Raw genomic sequence first — 14,278 nt, 5'->3', positions numbered from 1 at the left:
CTCTCAATAGATGCAGAAAAAGCATTTGACAAAGTACAACATCCTTTCTTGATCAAAACTCTTCAGAGTATAGGGATAGAGGGTACATACCTCAATATCATAAAAGCCATCTATGAAAAACCTACAGCGAATATCATTCTCAATGGGGAAAGGCTGAGAGCTTTTCCCCTAAGGTCAGGAACGCGGCAGGGATGTCCACTATCACCACTGCTATTCAACATAGTATTAGAAGTCCTAGCCACAGCAATCAGACAACAAAAAGAAATCAAAGGCATCCAAATCGGCAAAGAGGAAGTCAAACTCTCACTCTTTGCAGATGATATGATACTGTATGTGGAAAACCCAAAAGACTCCACCCCAAAACTGCTAGAACTCATACAGGAATTCAGTAAAGTAGCAGGATATAAAATCAATGCACAGAAATCAGTGGCATTCCTATACACCAACAACAAGACAGAAGAGAGACAAATCAAGGAGTCGATCCCATTTACAACTGCACCCAAAACCATTAGATACCTAGGAATAAATCTAACCAAAGAGGCAAAGGATCTGTACTCAGAAAACTATAAAATACTCATGAAAGAAATCGAAGAAGACACAAAGAAATGGAAAAACGTTCCATGCTCATGGATTGGGAGAATCAACATTGTGAAGATGTCAATGCTACCTAGAGCAATCTACACATTCAATGCAATCCCCATCAAAATACCATCCACTTTTTTCAAAGAAATGGAACAAATAATCCTAAAATTTGTATGGAACCAGAAGAGACCCAGAATAGCCAGAGGAATACTGAAAAAGAAAAGCAAAGCTGGCGGCATCACAATTCCGGACTTCCAGCTCTATTACAAAGCTGTCATCATCAAGACAGTATGGTACTGGCACAAAAACAGACACATAGATCAATGGAACAGAATCGAGAGCCCAGAAATGGACCCTCAACTCTATGGTCAACTTATCTTTGACAAAGCAGGAAAGAATGTCCAATGGCAAAAAGTCTCTTCAACAAATGGTGTTGGGAAAATTGGACAGCCACATGCAGAAGAATGAAACTGGACCATTTCCTTACACCACACACAAAAATAGACTCCAAATGGTTGAAAGACCTAAACGTGAGACAGGAGTCCATCAAAATCCTAAAGGAGAACACAGGTAGCAACCTTTTCGACCTTAGCCGCAGCAACTTCTTCCTAGAAACATCGCCAAAAGCACGGGAAGCCAGGGCAAAAATGAACTATTGGGATTTCATCAAGATAAAAAGCTTTTGCACAGCAAAAGAAACAGTCCACAAAACCAAAAGACAACCAACAGAATGGGAGAAAATATTTGCAAATGACATATCAGATAAAGGGCTAGTATCCAAAATCTATAAAGAACTTATCAAACTCAACACCCAAAGAACAAATAATCCAATCAAGAAATGGGCAGAAGACATGAACAGACATTTCTCCAAAGAAGACATCCAAATGGCCAACAGGCACATGAAAAAGTGCTCAACATCGCTCGGCATCTGGGAAATCCAAATCAAAACCTCAATGAGATACCACCTCACACCCGTTAGAATGGCTAAAATTAACAAGTCAGGGAACGACAGATGTTGGCGGGGATGTGGAGAAAGGGGAACCCTCCTACACTGTTGGTGGGAATGCAAGCTGGTGCAACCCCTCTGGAAAACAGTATGGAGGTTCCTCAAACAGTTGAAATTAGAGCTACCGTTCGATCCAGCAATTGCACTACTGGGTATTTACCACAAAGACACAAATGTAGGGACCCGAAGGGGTACGTGTACCCCAATGTTTATAGCGGCAATGTCCACCATAGCCAAACTGTGGAAAGAGCCAAGATGCCCATCGACAGATGAATGGATAAAGAAGATGTGGTATATATACACAATGGAATATTATGCAGCCATCAAAAGGAATGAGATCTTGCCATTTGCAACGACGTGGATGGAACTGGAGGGTGTTATCCTGAGTGAAATAAGTCAATCAGAGAAAGACATGTATCACATGACCTCACTGATATGAGGAATTCTTAATCTCAGGAAAGAAACTGAGTGTTACTGGAGTGGTTGGGGGTGGGAGGGATGGGGTGGCTGGGTGATAGACATTGGGGAGGGTATGTGCTACGGTGAGCGCTGTGAATTGTGCAAGACTGTTGAATCACGGTTCTGTACTTCTGAAACAAATAACGCAACATATTTTAAGAAAAAAGAAAAAGAAGAAGATAACAGGAGAGGAAGAAAAGGGGAGTATGTCAGAGGGGGAGACGAACCATGAGAGATGATGGACTCTGAGGAACAAACTGAGGGTTCTGGAGGGGAGGGGGGTAGGGGGATGGGTTGGCCTGGTGGTGGGTATTGAGGAGGGCACGTTCTGCATGGAGCACTGGGTGTTATGAACAAACAATGAATCATGGAACACTGCACCAAAAACTAATGATGTAATATATGGTGATTAACATAACAATAAAAAATTAAAAAAAAATGTAGCATCAAAAAAAAAAAAAGAAAAAGAAAATAGAAAGAGAGAAAAAGCTTCCAGGACAAACAAAAACTAAAGGAATTTGCAAACACAAAACCAGCCCTCCAAGAAATATTGAAGGGGGTCCTCTAAGCAAAGAGAGCCTAAAAGCAGCATAGATCAGAAAGGAACACAGACAATATACAGTCACAGTCACCTTACAGGCAATACAATGGCACTAAATTCATACCTTTCAATAGTTACCCTGAATGTAAATGGGCTCAATGCCCCAATCAAAAGACACAGGCTATCGGATTGGATTAAAAAACAAGACCCATTGATATGCTGTCTGCAAGAGACTCATTTTAGACCCAAAGACACCCCCAGATTGAAAGTGAGGGGGTGGAAAACCATTTACCATGCTAATGGACACCAAAAGAAAGCTGGGGTGGCAATCCTTATATGAGACAAATTAGATTTTAAACCAAAGACTGTAATAAGAGATGAGGAAGGACACTATATCCTACTTAAAGGGTCTCTCCAACGAGAAGATCTAACAATTGTAAATATCTATGCCCCGAACATGGGAGCAGCCAATTATATAAGGCAATTAACAACAAAAGCAAAGAAACACATTGACAACAATACAATCATAGTGGGGGACTTTAACAGCCCCCTGACTGCAATGGACAGATCTAAGCAAAAGATCAAGGAAATGAAGACTTTAAATGACACACTTGACCAAATGGACTTCACAGACATATTCAGAACATTCCATCCCAAAGCAACAGAATACACACTCTTTAGTGCCCATGGAACATTCTCCAGAATTGATCACATCCTAGGTCACAAATCAGGTCTCAACCGGTACCAAAAGACTGGGATTATTCCCTATTTTCAGACCACAATGCTTTGAAACTAGAACTCAATCACAAGAGGAAAGTCGGAAAGAACTCAAATACATGAAGGCTAAAGAGCATCCTACTAAAGAATGGTAAAGAATGGGTCAGCCAGAAAATTAAATTACAAAAATTCATGGAAACCAATGAAAATGAAAACACAACTGTTCAAAATCTTTGGGATGCAGCAAAGGCAGTCCTGAGAGGAAAGTATATAGCAATACAAGCCTTTCTCAAGAAACAAGAAAGGTCTCAAATACACAACCTAACCCTACATCTAAAGGAGCTGGAGAAAGAACAGCAAATAAAGCCTAAACCCAGCAGAAGAAGAGAAATAATAAAGATCAGAGCAGAAATCAATGAACTAGAAACCAAAAGAACAGTAGAACAGATCAACGAAACCAGGAGCTGGTTCTTTGAAAGACTGAACAAGATTGATAAACCCCTGGCCAGACTTATCAAAAAGAAAAGAGAAAGGACCCAAATCAACAAAATCATGAATGGAAGAGGAGAGATCACAACCAACACCAAAGAAATACAAACAATTATGAGAACATATTATGAGCAACTCTATGCCAGCAAATTAGATAACCTGGAAGAAATGGGTGCATTCCTAGAGATGTATCAACTACCAAAACTGAACCAGGAAGAAATAGAAAACCTGAACAGACCTATAGCCACTAATGAAATTGAAGCAATCATCAAAAATCTCCCAAGAAACAAAAGCCCAGGGCCAGATGGCTTCCCAGGGGAATTCTATCAGACATTTAAGAATTAATACCTATTCTCCTGAAACTCTTCCAAAAAATAGAAATGGAAGCAAAACTTCCAAACTCATTTTATGAGGTCACCATTACCTTGATCTCAAAACCAAAGACCCCTTCAAAAAGGAGAATTACAGACCAATAACCTTGATGAACATGGATGCAAAAATTCTCACCAAAATACTAGCCAATAGGATCCAACAGTACATTAAAAGGATTAGTCACCACAACCAAGTGGGATTTATCCCTGGGCTGCAAGGATGGTTCAACATCTGCAAAATCAGCGTGATACAATACATTAACAAAAGAAAGAACAAGAATCATATGATCCTCTCAATAGATGCAGAAAAAGCATTTGACAGAGTACAGCATCCTTTCTTGATCCAAACTCTTCAGAGTATAGGGATAGAGGGTACATACCTCAATATCGTAAAAGCCATCTATGAAAAACTTACAGCAAATATCATTCTCAATGGGGAAAAGCTGAGAGCTTTTCCCTTAAGGTCGGGAACACGGCAGGGATGTCCACTATCACCACTGCTATTCAACATAGTATTAGAAGTCCTAGCCACAGCAATCAGACAACAAAAAGAAATCAAAGGCATCCAAACCGGCAAAGAGGAAGTCAAACTCTCACTCTTTGCAGATGATATCATACTGTAGGTGGAAAACCCAGAAGACTCCACCCCAAAACTGGTAGAACTCACAGGAATTCAGTCAAGTAGCAGGATATAAAATCAATGCACAGAAATCAGTGGCATTCCTATACACCAACAAGACAGGAGAGAGACAAATCAAGGAGTCGATCCCATTTACAATTGCACCCAAAACCATAAGATACCTAGGAATAAATCTAACCACAGAGGCAAAGGATCTGTATTCAGAAAACTATAAAATACTCATGAAAGAAATTGAAGAAGACACAAAGAAATGGAAAAACGTTCCATACTCATGGAGTGGAAGAACATTGTGAAGATGTCAGTGCTACCTAGAGCAATCTACACATTCAATGCAATCCCCATCAAAATACCATCCACCTTTTTCAAAGAAATGGAATAATCCTAAAATTTGTGTGGAACCAGAAGAGACCCTGAATAGCCAGAGGAATATTGAAAAAGAAAAGCAAAGCTGGCGGCATCACAATTCTGGACTTCCAGCTCTATCACAAAGCTGTCATCATCAAGACAGTATGGTACTGGCATGAAAAGACACACAGATCAATGGAACAGAATAGAGAGCCCAGAAATGGACCCTCAACTCTATGGTCAACTCATTTTTGACAAAGCAGGAAAGAATGTCCAATGGAAAAAAGACAGTCTCTTCAACAAATGGTGTTGGGAAAATTGGACAGCCAAATGAAGAATGAAACTGGACCATTTCCTTACACCACACACAAAGATAGACTCCAAATGGTTGAAAGACCTAAACGTGAGACAGGAGTCCTTCAAAATCCTAAAGGAGAACACGGGCAGCAACCTCTTTGACCTCAGCCGCAGCAACTTCTTCCTAGAAACATGGCCAAAGGCATGGGAAGCAAGGGCAAAAGTGAAATATTGGGATTTCATCAAGATAAAAAGCTTTTGCACAGCAAAAGAAACAGTCCACAAAACTAAAAGACAACCGACAGAATGGGAGAAAATATTTGCAAATGACATATCAGATAAAGGGCTAGTATCCAAAATCTATAAAGAACTTATCAAACTCAACATCCAAAGAACAAATGATCCAATCAAGAAATGGACAGCAGACATGAACATTTTTCCAAAGACGACATCCAAATGGCCGACACATGAAAAAGTGCTCAACATCGCTCAGCATCAGGGAAATCCAAATCAAAACCTCAATGAGATACCACCTCACACCCATCAGAATGGCTAAAATTAACAAGTCAGGAAACGACAGATGTTGGCGGGGATGTGGAGAAAGGGGAACCCTCCTACACTGTTGGTGGGAAGGCAAGCTGGTGCAACCCCTCTAGTAAACAGTATGGAGGTTCCTCAAACAGTTGAAAATAGAGCTACCATACGATCCAGCAATTGCACTACTGGGGATTTACCCCAAAGATACCAATGTAGGGATCCAAAGGGGTACGTGCACCCCAATGTTTATAGCAGCAATGTCCACAATAGCCAAACTGTGGAAAGGGCCAAGATGTCCGTCGACAGATGAATGGATAAAGACATGGTGTATATACACAATGGAATATTATGCAGCCATCAAAAGGAATGAGATCTTGCCATTTGCAAGGACATGGATGGAACTGGAGGGTGTTATGCTGAGTGAAATAAGTCAATCAGAGAAAGACATGTATCATATGACCTCACTGATATGAGGAATTCTTCATCTCAGGAAACAAACTGAGGGTTGCTGGAGTGGTGGGGGTAGGAGGGATGGGGTGCCTGGGTGATAGACATTGGGGAGGGTATGTGCTATGGTGAGCGCTGTGAATTGTGCAAGACTGTTGAATCACAGATCTGTACCTCTGAAACAAATAATGCAACATATGTTAAGAAAAAAGAAAAAGAAGAAGATAGCAGGAGGGGAAGAATGAAGGGGAGTAAGTCAGAGTGGGAGACGAACCATGAGAGACGATGGACTCAAAAACAAACTGAGGGTTCTAGAGGGTAGGAGGGTAGGGGGATGGGTTAGCCTGGTGATGGGTATTAAAGAGGGCACATTCTGCATGGAGCACTGGGTGTTATACACAAACAATGAATCATGGAACACATCAAAAACTAATGATGTAATATATGGTGATTAACATAACAAAATTTTAAAAAAATACCATCCCATTTTCAGGTAAAAAAAATGAAATTAAAAAAAAAAAATCAAGGCTCAAAATGCATCTATTCCAAAGTGTCAGAGCAGAGCTTTTAACCACACACCAGGAGTCTGTACCAAGATCATGACCAGAGGCCAGGACTGCCCACACCAAGGCCATGATCTGATCTTTATTAAAATCATGTTGTAAGATCTGCATTTCTTTAGAGAAAAGCCCACCCATCCTTTTCATTTGCAAGCACCACCACATCCTAACATCTCTCCTTTAATCTCATAGATCCTCAAACATAAGTTCATCTAAATAGAAAGTATTTTTATCACCCCCAACTGAACAGGCTTAAAAAAAAAAAAAATCAAGTATTCCTTGCCCCATCCCTACTTTTCTGTCCACCTTCAAGCTGGAAACTTCAAAGTCATATTGGACTCCTCCTGCCCTTGCCCACATAATCAGACATTTGTTGAATTCTAGGCTCAATAACCCCTAAGTGGCTATAAAAAACAGTATAAGCATACTTAGCACACATATCTTAGTATGTAAATACCCCTCAATAAAGGAAAACTGGTAGACATCACTTTCACCCAAGGATCAAAGGGATACCATCAGAAATGGGACACGTTGATAGCACAGATCTCTTGAAATGGTGCACTAAGACCCATCACTCCTGATGTTTTCTTAGCAAAAATTCATAAACTCCATGTAAACAGGAGAATACATCATGATTATCCAAACTGAAAGCCTTTCTACAAAGTAATGGACCAATACTCAAATTGCCAAGATTGTAAAAGATAAACTGAAGAACAGTCCCTAATTGGAAATTAAGGGTGCCAAGGTGCTAAACAATGTGGAATCCTAGAAGGGAGCATGGACCACAGAAAGGTCGTTAGTGGAAAAACTGGTGAACTTCCAGTAAGGTTCATAGACCAGTTAGTGCTGTATGAATCTTAATTTGCCCATTTCAACAACTGGGCTGTGCTTATATGAGGTGTTAACATTGGGGGAATTGTGGAAAAACACACCAACTCCATGCTATCTTTGCAACTGTTCCAGAAGTCTAAAATTTCATGATCAAGAGCTAAGCTATTACTATGGCTACTACCCCCAAATCAGTCTTGCTCATCCCTTCCCCCCATGCTTCCTATCATTCTTCCATTGCCTCCTGATAATGCCCTCCCTTCCACCCTCCATGCCTATTCAAATCCCATTCACTCAAGGCCCAGTCACAACTCACTGCTGCTAAAGGAAGTCCTCCCCCCACCCCACTGCAGCACACCCACCTGCTGCTTCCACAAAACATCTGTAACGGAGTATCTGCGCTCCTCCCGTGATCCACGGGTAATGCTGTACTGCTAACTTTGTGCACTTTAGGTTTCATTGCCCAACGACAATGCAAAATGTTTGTGTAGACAAGCCCATCAGAAGAGATGCTTCACTGAAATGGACTGCTTTTTAATGTGGTTTCTGGGAGTCTGCTGAAACGTATTAGTTGAAATAGTTGGCCCATTATATAAGTTTACCTTGAAAACTATGTATAAATACACCATCACTTAGGGAAGGCTGTATTCAGACTTAAAGGTCTTAAGCAGTATGGTTTATAGTGGACCATTACCACAGAAAGTATTTAAGAACAAAAAACCCTTGCCAGACCTTAGAAAATTTTCTACTCAGAGGTGCCTTGGCACTCCAACAAGTGAATGCCATCTCTATGAACAAGTACAATGGTATACAGAGAGACTCTGACCAGACCTGGAGTTGTCAAAAAGCTTTCTAATGAGTGGCTACCCTGCAGCTATTCAAGTGAACTATTAGGAGCACGTTAACCAAAAGGAAACTGGAAGAAACTAGCAGCCAGAACGCAAGCTTTCCCAAGAGGCCTGAGTGGGGAGACTTGGTGTCAGCAGAGCTACAAAGAAGTTCCAGCAGGACTCGGGGCAGGGGGATTTTAGGGGGGAATGGGGGGGGAACACAAGCTCTTAAGTATCTCTTCAGTACAAGGCACAGCGCTAAACACTGGAGGCTCCAAGAAACATTTGCTAGGTCGTCTGCTCTCTAGGTGTGCTCAACCTACCTGTGGAAAAGGGACGGGACAAGAACTCCGGACAAGGGGTTGGGGCAGGGCAAGCTCACTTGGTGCATACCTGTAATAGGCAGAGAACACGCCTGGGCAACCGGTGACAATTTGCATGCCAACTTTGGAATTCTGATGCTCACCAGTAGAGCCCACTGGCTTTACAGGTGCATCTGAGGAAGGGGAGCAGACAGGAAAGGGAGTAGGAACCAGGGACGGGAAAGGCAGCAAGACGCAAGGCAGAGAATAAGGCAAGAGCACACTAATGGCCTGTGTGTGGCTACCTAGCTTCATAGGACCATAAGGAAGCCAGAGCCCTTGAGTTTCTCAACATCCACTCAGCCAAGCCACCATGGTTCCCAGAATCAGATGCTAAGATGAAGATCCCTGTTCAAGCAATCCATTAGGCAGTGCTCCCAGGAAGGGGGTTGGGGGCTGGGGAGGGAGTGGGACAGGGAAGGGAAAGAAGGCAAGCAGGGGTGTGATGTTCAGCAAACTCCAAGCAGAGGAACTTTGGCTCAACCTGCACAGCTCTGGAAAGAGTAGAGGCCTCACCTTAGGGCAGCCCCGTTCCCAAGGTCGCGTGGGCGGGGGGCGTTGGAAGCCACAGCTCTTACACTCCCATTGGTTAAAGGGCTGTTCTGTTCTTAATCTCAGGAAACTGAGGGTTGCTGGAGTGGTGGGGGGGTGGGAGGGATGGGGTGGCTGGGTGATAGACATTGGGGAGGGTATGTGCTGTGGTGAGCATTGAGAATTATATAACACTGATGAATCAAAGACCTATACCTCTGAAACAAATTGTTAAAAAAAAAGGGAAAAATGAAGGGGGGAATCGGAGGGGGAGACGAACCATGAGACACTATGGACCCAAACTGAGGGTTCTAGAGAGGAGGGGAGTAGGGGGATGGGTTAGCCTGGTGATGGGTATTAAAGAGGGCACGTACCGAATGGAGCACTGGGTGTTATACAAAACAATGAATCATGGAACACTACATCAAAAAATAATGTATGGTGACACAAAATTAAAAAATAAAAATAAAGGGCTGTTCGGGGCACGGGGTGTGTATTCAGGCTCCAGGAACCTTGGACAGAGAGAGGTGCTACCGGGAGTGAACAAGCACCAGGTAGTATACAGGAGAAGAGTCAAGGGCTTTTCTGAAGTATCATTTGGGAGCCAACAGGAGGAGTTTGACTCCTTAGTGCTTCCAAGGGTGGGGCAGGTAGGTACAGAGGCTGGCAGCTCCTGCAGTTTTCCAGACAGATACTTGGGAGACACCTGCATACCGGATGCATAGGTATGCTTTCCAGATGGACACCTGGGAGACACCTGAATACCGGATGCATAGGTAAAGCAGAGACAAAACCCCCACTAACATACACAGGGTGGATCCACCAAGAAACTAATAGCGCACTCAAACATCCACTTGTCATTTAAAAATCAACCAGAAAATGGTTTGATAGTACTTCTTTCAGTCCGGGGATTTCCCCATCACTCTTCTGGGTAAAATCAAAACAGCCTACTCAAAGACTCAACTGAAAGAGCAATACTTATAGAAGGGTTATTCTGGATGAAAACTTAAGTCAGACTATTTTCTGCAATTACCACAATCAAGTTGTACTTCCCAGGCTTGCACATGCTCAGGTGTCTTCCTCGGGCCTGTACAAATCAAATCAGCCCATGTTTCCAACCCACAGGAAAAAAAAATTATGACTACTCCCCACATACATGCCATTTGTGACAGGACCGCCCATTGTCAGCTCCAGCTTTCTGTGAAGAGTAGAGGAGGCTGACTCACCTTGACCTCACCCTCAGAGTGTCTGGCATGGACTCTAATCTTTTCCCACCCAGAAAAGTCTCACTAGAGAGAGAACAATTTCTCAAAGGTGAGGTGTTGGGTCTTCCGAAAACAGGCATGCCTTTATTAACAGGAAGTAACCATCGTCAGGAACTAAAAACTCCAAAAAAAAGTAATTCACATAGCATGAGAGCCTCCCTTTGGAGCATGCAGATAGGCAGACACCAAGAAAATAGTACCTTGGGAGGGGGGAAAGGAAGTCTTTTCTGGAATAAGTAGGAATAGACGAATATACTAAGTTCTTACCTGAAACTGTACTTTCAGGTTAATTTATGCATGTAAAAGGTCCACTTCCAATATCTTCCAACTAGGTCACTAAAGCAACAGGTATAGTCCTAAAGGGCTTTAATATTTCCATCCCACTTATAAATGCTGTTGACATAATGGATAATTATTTCCATCATGCATAATACATTACAGTGCATGCCTGGATCCCGCATTCATCACGTTAGACTAGCCCAGCAAGTTAAAAGGGGGAACATTGACTTTTAATACACTAAAATGAACAAACCATCTAAGAAAATGAATCGGAGTAGCAGGACGATTTCTCTGTGTAATTTGTGATTCAAACGCATACTGAGAATCCAGCCTAGCAAGGAGGGTGATAATGGTTAGGAAACAATGCAACTGCTTCTCCTAGTAAAACTTAAGTCTAACTCTGACAAAGAACTGCTCAAACTTCAATCTGGAAGCTACTGGGTGAGCCACAGAAAGTCTCCATTTCAGATTCATCTACCTAAAAGTGATTAAGAACAAGAAACCCACTAACACGGCCAGGTAAAGCCACCCAGCCCTACAAAGGCATTCTAATACTTTGAGTTGTGTCAAACCCTCAACACCCATGAAGCCACTTTAAGTGACTTGTGTGTTCTCCCAAGACGTTTTCCTTTGGATAGTGTCGTTACCACAAGCCCAGAAAATTACCCTCAAACTTCGGGTGGACTTCCACTAGCGTTCATTTCTAACAGTTAATATGCAATACACTCATTATAACAGGAAATATACTCATTTCCAACAAGGAAAAAAAAAAAGAGGTTCTTCCCCTTAAAGTGTGATCCATCAAAAACAATGCGATCTTGTTTTTCAAGATCAGGGCTTCAAAAGTTAGATTTATTCAGTTATCCATTAGCTTCACATAACCGCAATTATCTGACGAAGGACTTGGGGGATACATTGCAGGTATGGGCCGTTGAGGCACTCGTTTTATTTGGCAGTCTAGTAGTATCTCCGTGCACTTCTGTGTGTTAAAGCTTCAGCGTTTCACTCTAAATTCGGGTGTCTTCCCCACCCCTCCGCTGGGATCCAGCTCTAGTCCAAGTTCCTGACAACCCGCCTCGCGGAAAGACTGAAAGCCAGAGCTTTGAGGGCTCCTCCCAAGACGCACAGGAGTAAAGCTGGTGGGGCATTTGATTTCAAAGTCAGAAGCGCCAGAGATTTTCAACCTAACTCCCCCCCCCCCCGCCCCCTTTCCCACACCTCACCCGCCTTCCTCCCCACCCCCCTTTCCAGCAGCTGTCGCCCATCTGCAAGGCCGGCCGGAGCCCCAGCGGGGGTGGAGTAGGTGTCTGAGGCTGCCGCGACCCACCCTCAGCCAGGATGCAACCTCTGCAGCCACCTTTTGAGCGTCATCCCCGCTCGGCTCTATCCTCCCAAGAGAATTGAGAAAACTGGTCCAGCGACTCGGCCAGCCCACCCAGCCGCAGAGCGCGCCCACGCGCAGGGCAGCTGGGAGCAAGAACCAGGTGAGGATGCGGAAGTGGCTCTTCCTCCCCGCCTAGACCTGTTGGCCCGGGCGGGTCTCCTGCAAATCGCACACCCTTGCGCGCACCGCCCCCCCCCCAGAGCCACACCCACTCTGCACGCAGACGGACGCAAAAGACGCTGTCAAACGGGTCACAGCCCCCAGAAAAGCCCAGGCGTGCAAACCTCAAACTTACTGAAGGGGGGAGGGGCACGTGCTTAAAGGCCCCAGCCCCTCGCCGTCCCCGCCGAGCTGAAACCCGAGCGGGGCCCGGCGGCGGCCGCTGAGCGGCAGCGGGCGCTCGCAGAGGCAGCCGCTTGTCCCAAACTTTAAACTGCCGCGGAAGCGGGGCGTCTCCACCCAGCCGCACCTGTTCCCGGCCGCGGGGGCCGAGCCCCGCACATCCCTGCTGACCTTGAGGGCATCCTGGATAATCCACACACCACGCCCAGGTCAACGTTCCTCCGACCCCCTTCCCATCCGTAACTGAAGCCTTCCTGGTACCCACGCAGAGGGGCCGCCTTCAGCCGCCCACCCCCGGCAAATTAAGAACGCGCTTCCCTGGGGTCTCAGCAGATCCTTCGAGCATCTCACTTGATCCGTTGCTTATCTCCCCCTCCGCAAGCCCCTCACAGCAGGATGGGTCCCCTTCTCTCCACCCCAAGTGGGCTAACATGCCCTACGGGCGGAGTCCCCCCCCACGGGTGCGCTGGCGCAAAGCCTTAGAGGGGCGCCCTTGGGAGCTGCCGCTGCAGAGCCGCTGGAGCGGGGTCCACGGGCAGGGGAGGGGGCGGCAGCGGGGCTGTCCCCACGCTCCGGGCTCCGCGCTGGCACGGACGCCCCCCCCCCCCACGGACCGGGAAACTCAGCACAGCCCGGCGAGGAAAGCGGTAGCAGGGCGTCGGGGAGAGGGCGACAAGCCCCGGCCGGGGACAGAGCTGCCGAGTGGGCGCCGCCGGGAGCCGCGGCCGGTGAGAGCAGGACGCTCCCGGAGCAGCCAAACTTTCTCTGCCACCCGAAGTTCTAGGCGCCGGGGAGGAAGCGATGGGGAGGCTGCCAGGCGGCTCCCAGGACTGCAGAAGAGGGCGACCCCGAGGGCCGCGGCGGCCGGAAGCGCGCCGCCCTCGCCCTCACCTGGGCCGCCGGGACGGCGGCGCGCGGCCCGCACTCACCTGGCTGTAGAGCTCGCTGACCGACATGACCCCGAGGGCAGGCCCGAGCCGGGGCACCGTGCCTGGCGTGCGGCCCTCGCTCGTGCCCCGCTGGGCGGCAGGTCCCGACTCCTCTCCGCCCGCCGGCTCTCAGTCCACAGCCGGCCCGCCTGGCGCCATCTTCCCGGGCCGGCCAAGAGTTTCCCGGTGTCTCGTCGCTTTCCCCTGGACCTGCCCCGCCGGCTTCCTGGAGGCGCCGCGGCCCGCTCGCTCCCGGCCGGCGCGACCTTTACTCCCGCGGTGGCGGCGCCGCTGCGGCCGGGCAGGAGTTGCGGGCGGGGGAGGAAGCAGCGCGGCGCCGCTCCCCGCTCAGGTATGGGAGGAGGTGCTGGCGCCCAGGAGGGAGGACCGAAGGCAGGGAGGGCGGGCCGCGGAGCAGGCGGCGGGTACGCTGCGGCCGCCGCCTTTGAGCCCTGCCTGGGGCCGGGCTGGACGCGCCCTCCGGCGCCCCCGCCGCAGCGGGGTCCACGGGGCCGGGGGCGGGGCCGGGCGAGGAGC

The 14,278-nt window shown here is 46.5% G+C and overlaps 1 protein-coding gene across 2 annotated transcripts in view; it reads right to left on the bottom strand.

Annotated features, from left to right (window-relative positions):
- MYO5B (myosin VB) overlaps positions 1 to 13,920 on the bottom strand; it is a 356,309-nt gene extending 342,389 nt beyond the window's left edge. For both annotated transcript variants that reach the window (XM_028098354.2, XM_088019706.1), the window contains exon 1: positions 13,742 to 13,920. In XM_028098354.2, coding sequence (XP_027954155.2) covers positions 13,742 to 13,768 — 27 coding nt within the window. In that variant the 5' untranslated portion in view covers positions 13,769 to 13,920. The remainder of the gene's footprint in view (positions 1 to 13,741) is intronic.
- Positions 13,921 to 14,278: the final 358 nt, after the last annotated feature.

Source organism: Eumetopias jubatus, unplaced genomic scaffold, assembly GCF_037043125.1.
Source record: "Eumetopias jubatus isolate StellerSeaLion01/CBP00866 unplaced genomic scaffold, mEumJub1_p1.0 scaffold_16, whole genome shotgun sequence".
Classification (NCBI taxonomy): Eukaryota; Metazoa; Chordata; class Mammalia; order Carnivora; family Otariidae; genus Eumetopias; species Eumetopias jubatus.
The sequence above is the reverse complement of the archived record's forward strand: the minus strand, read 5'-3'. Positions and strand labels throughout refer to the sequence as shown.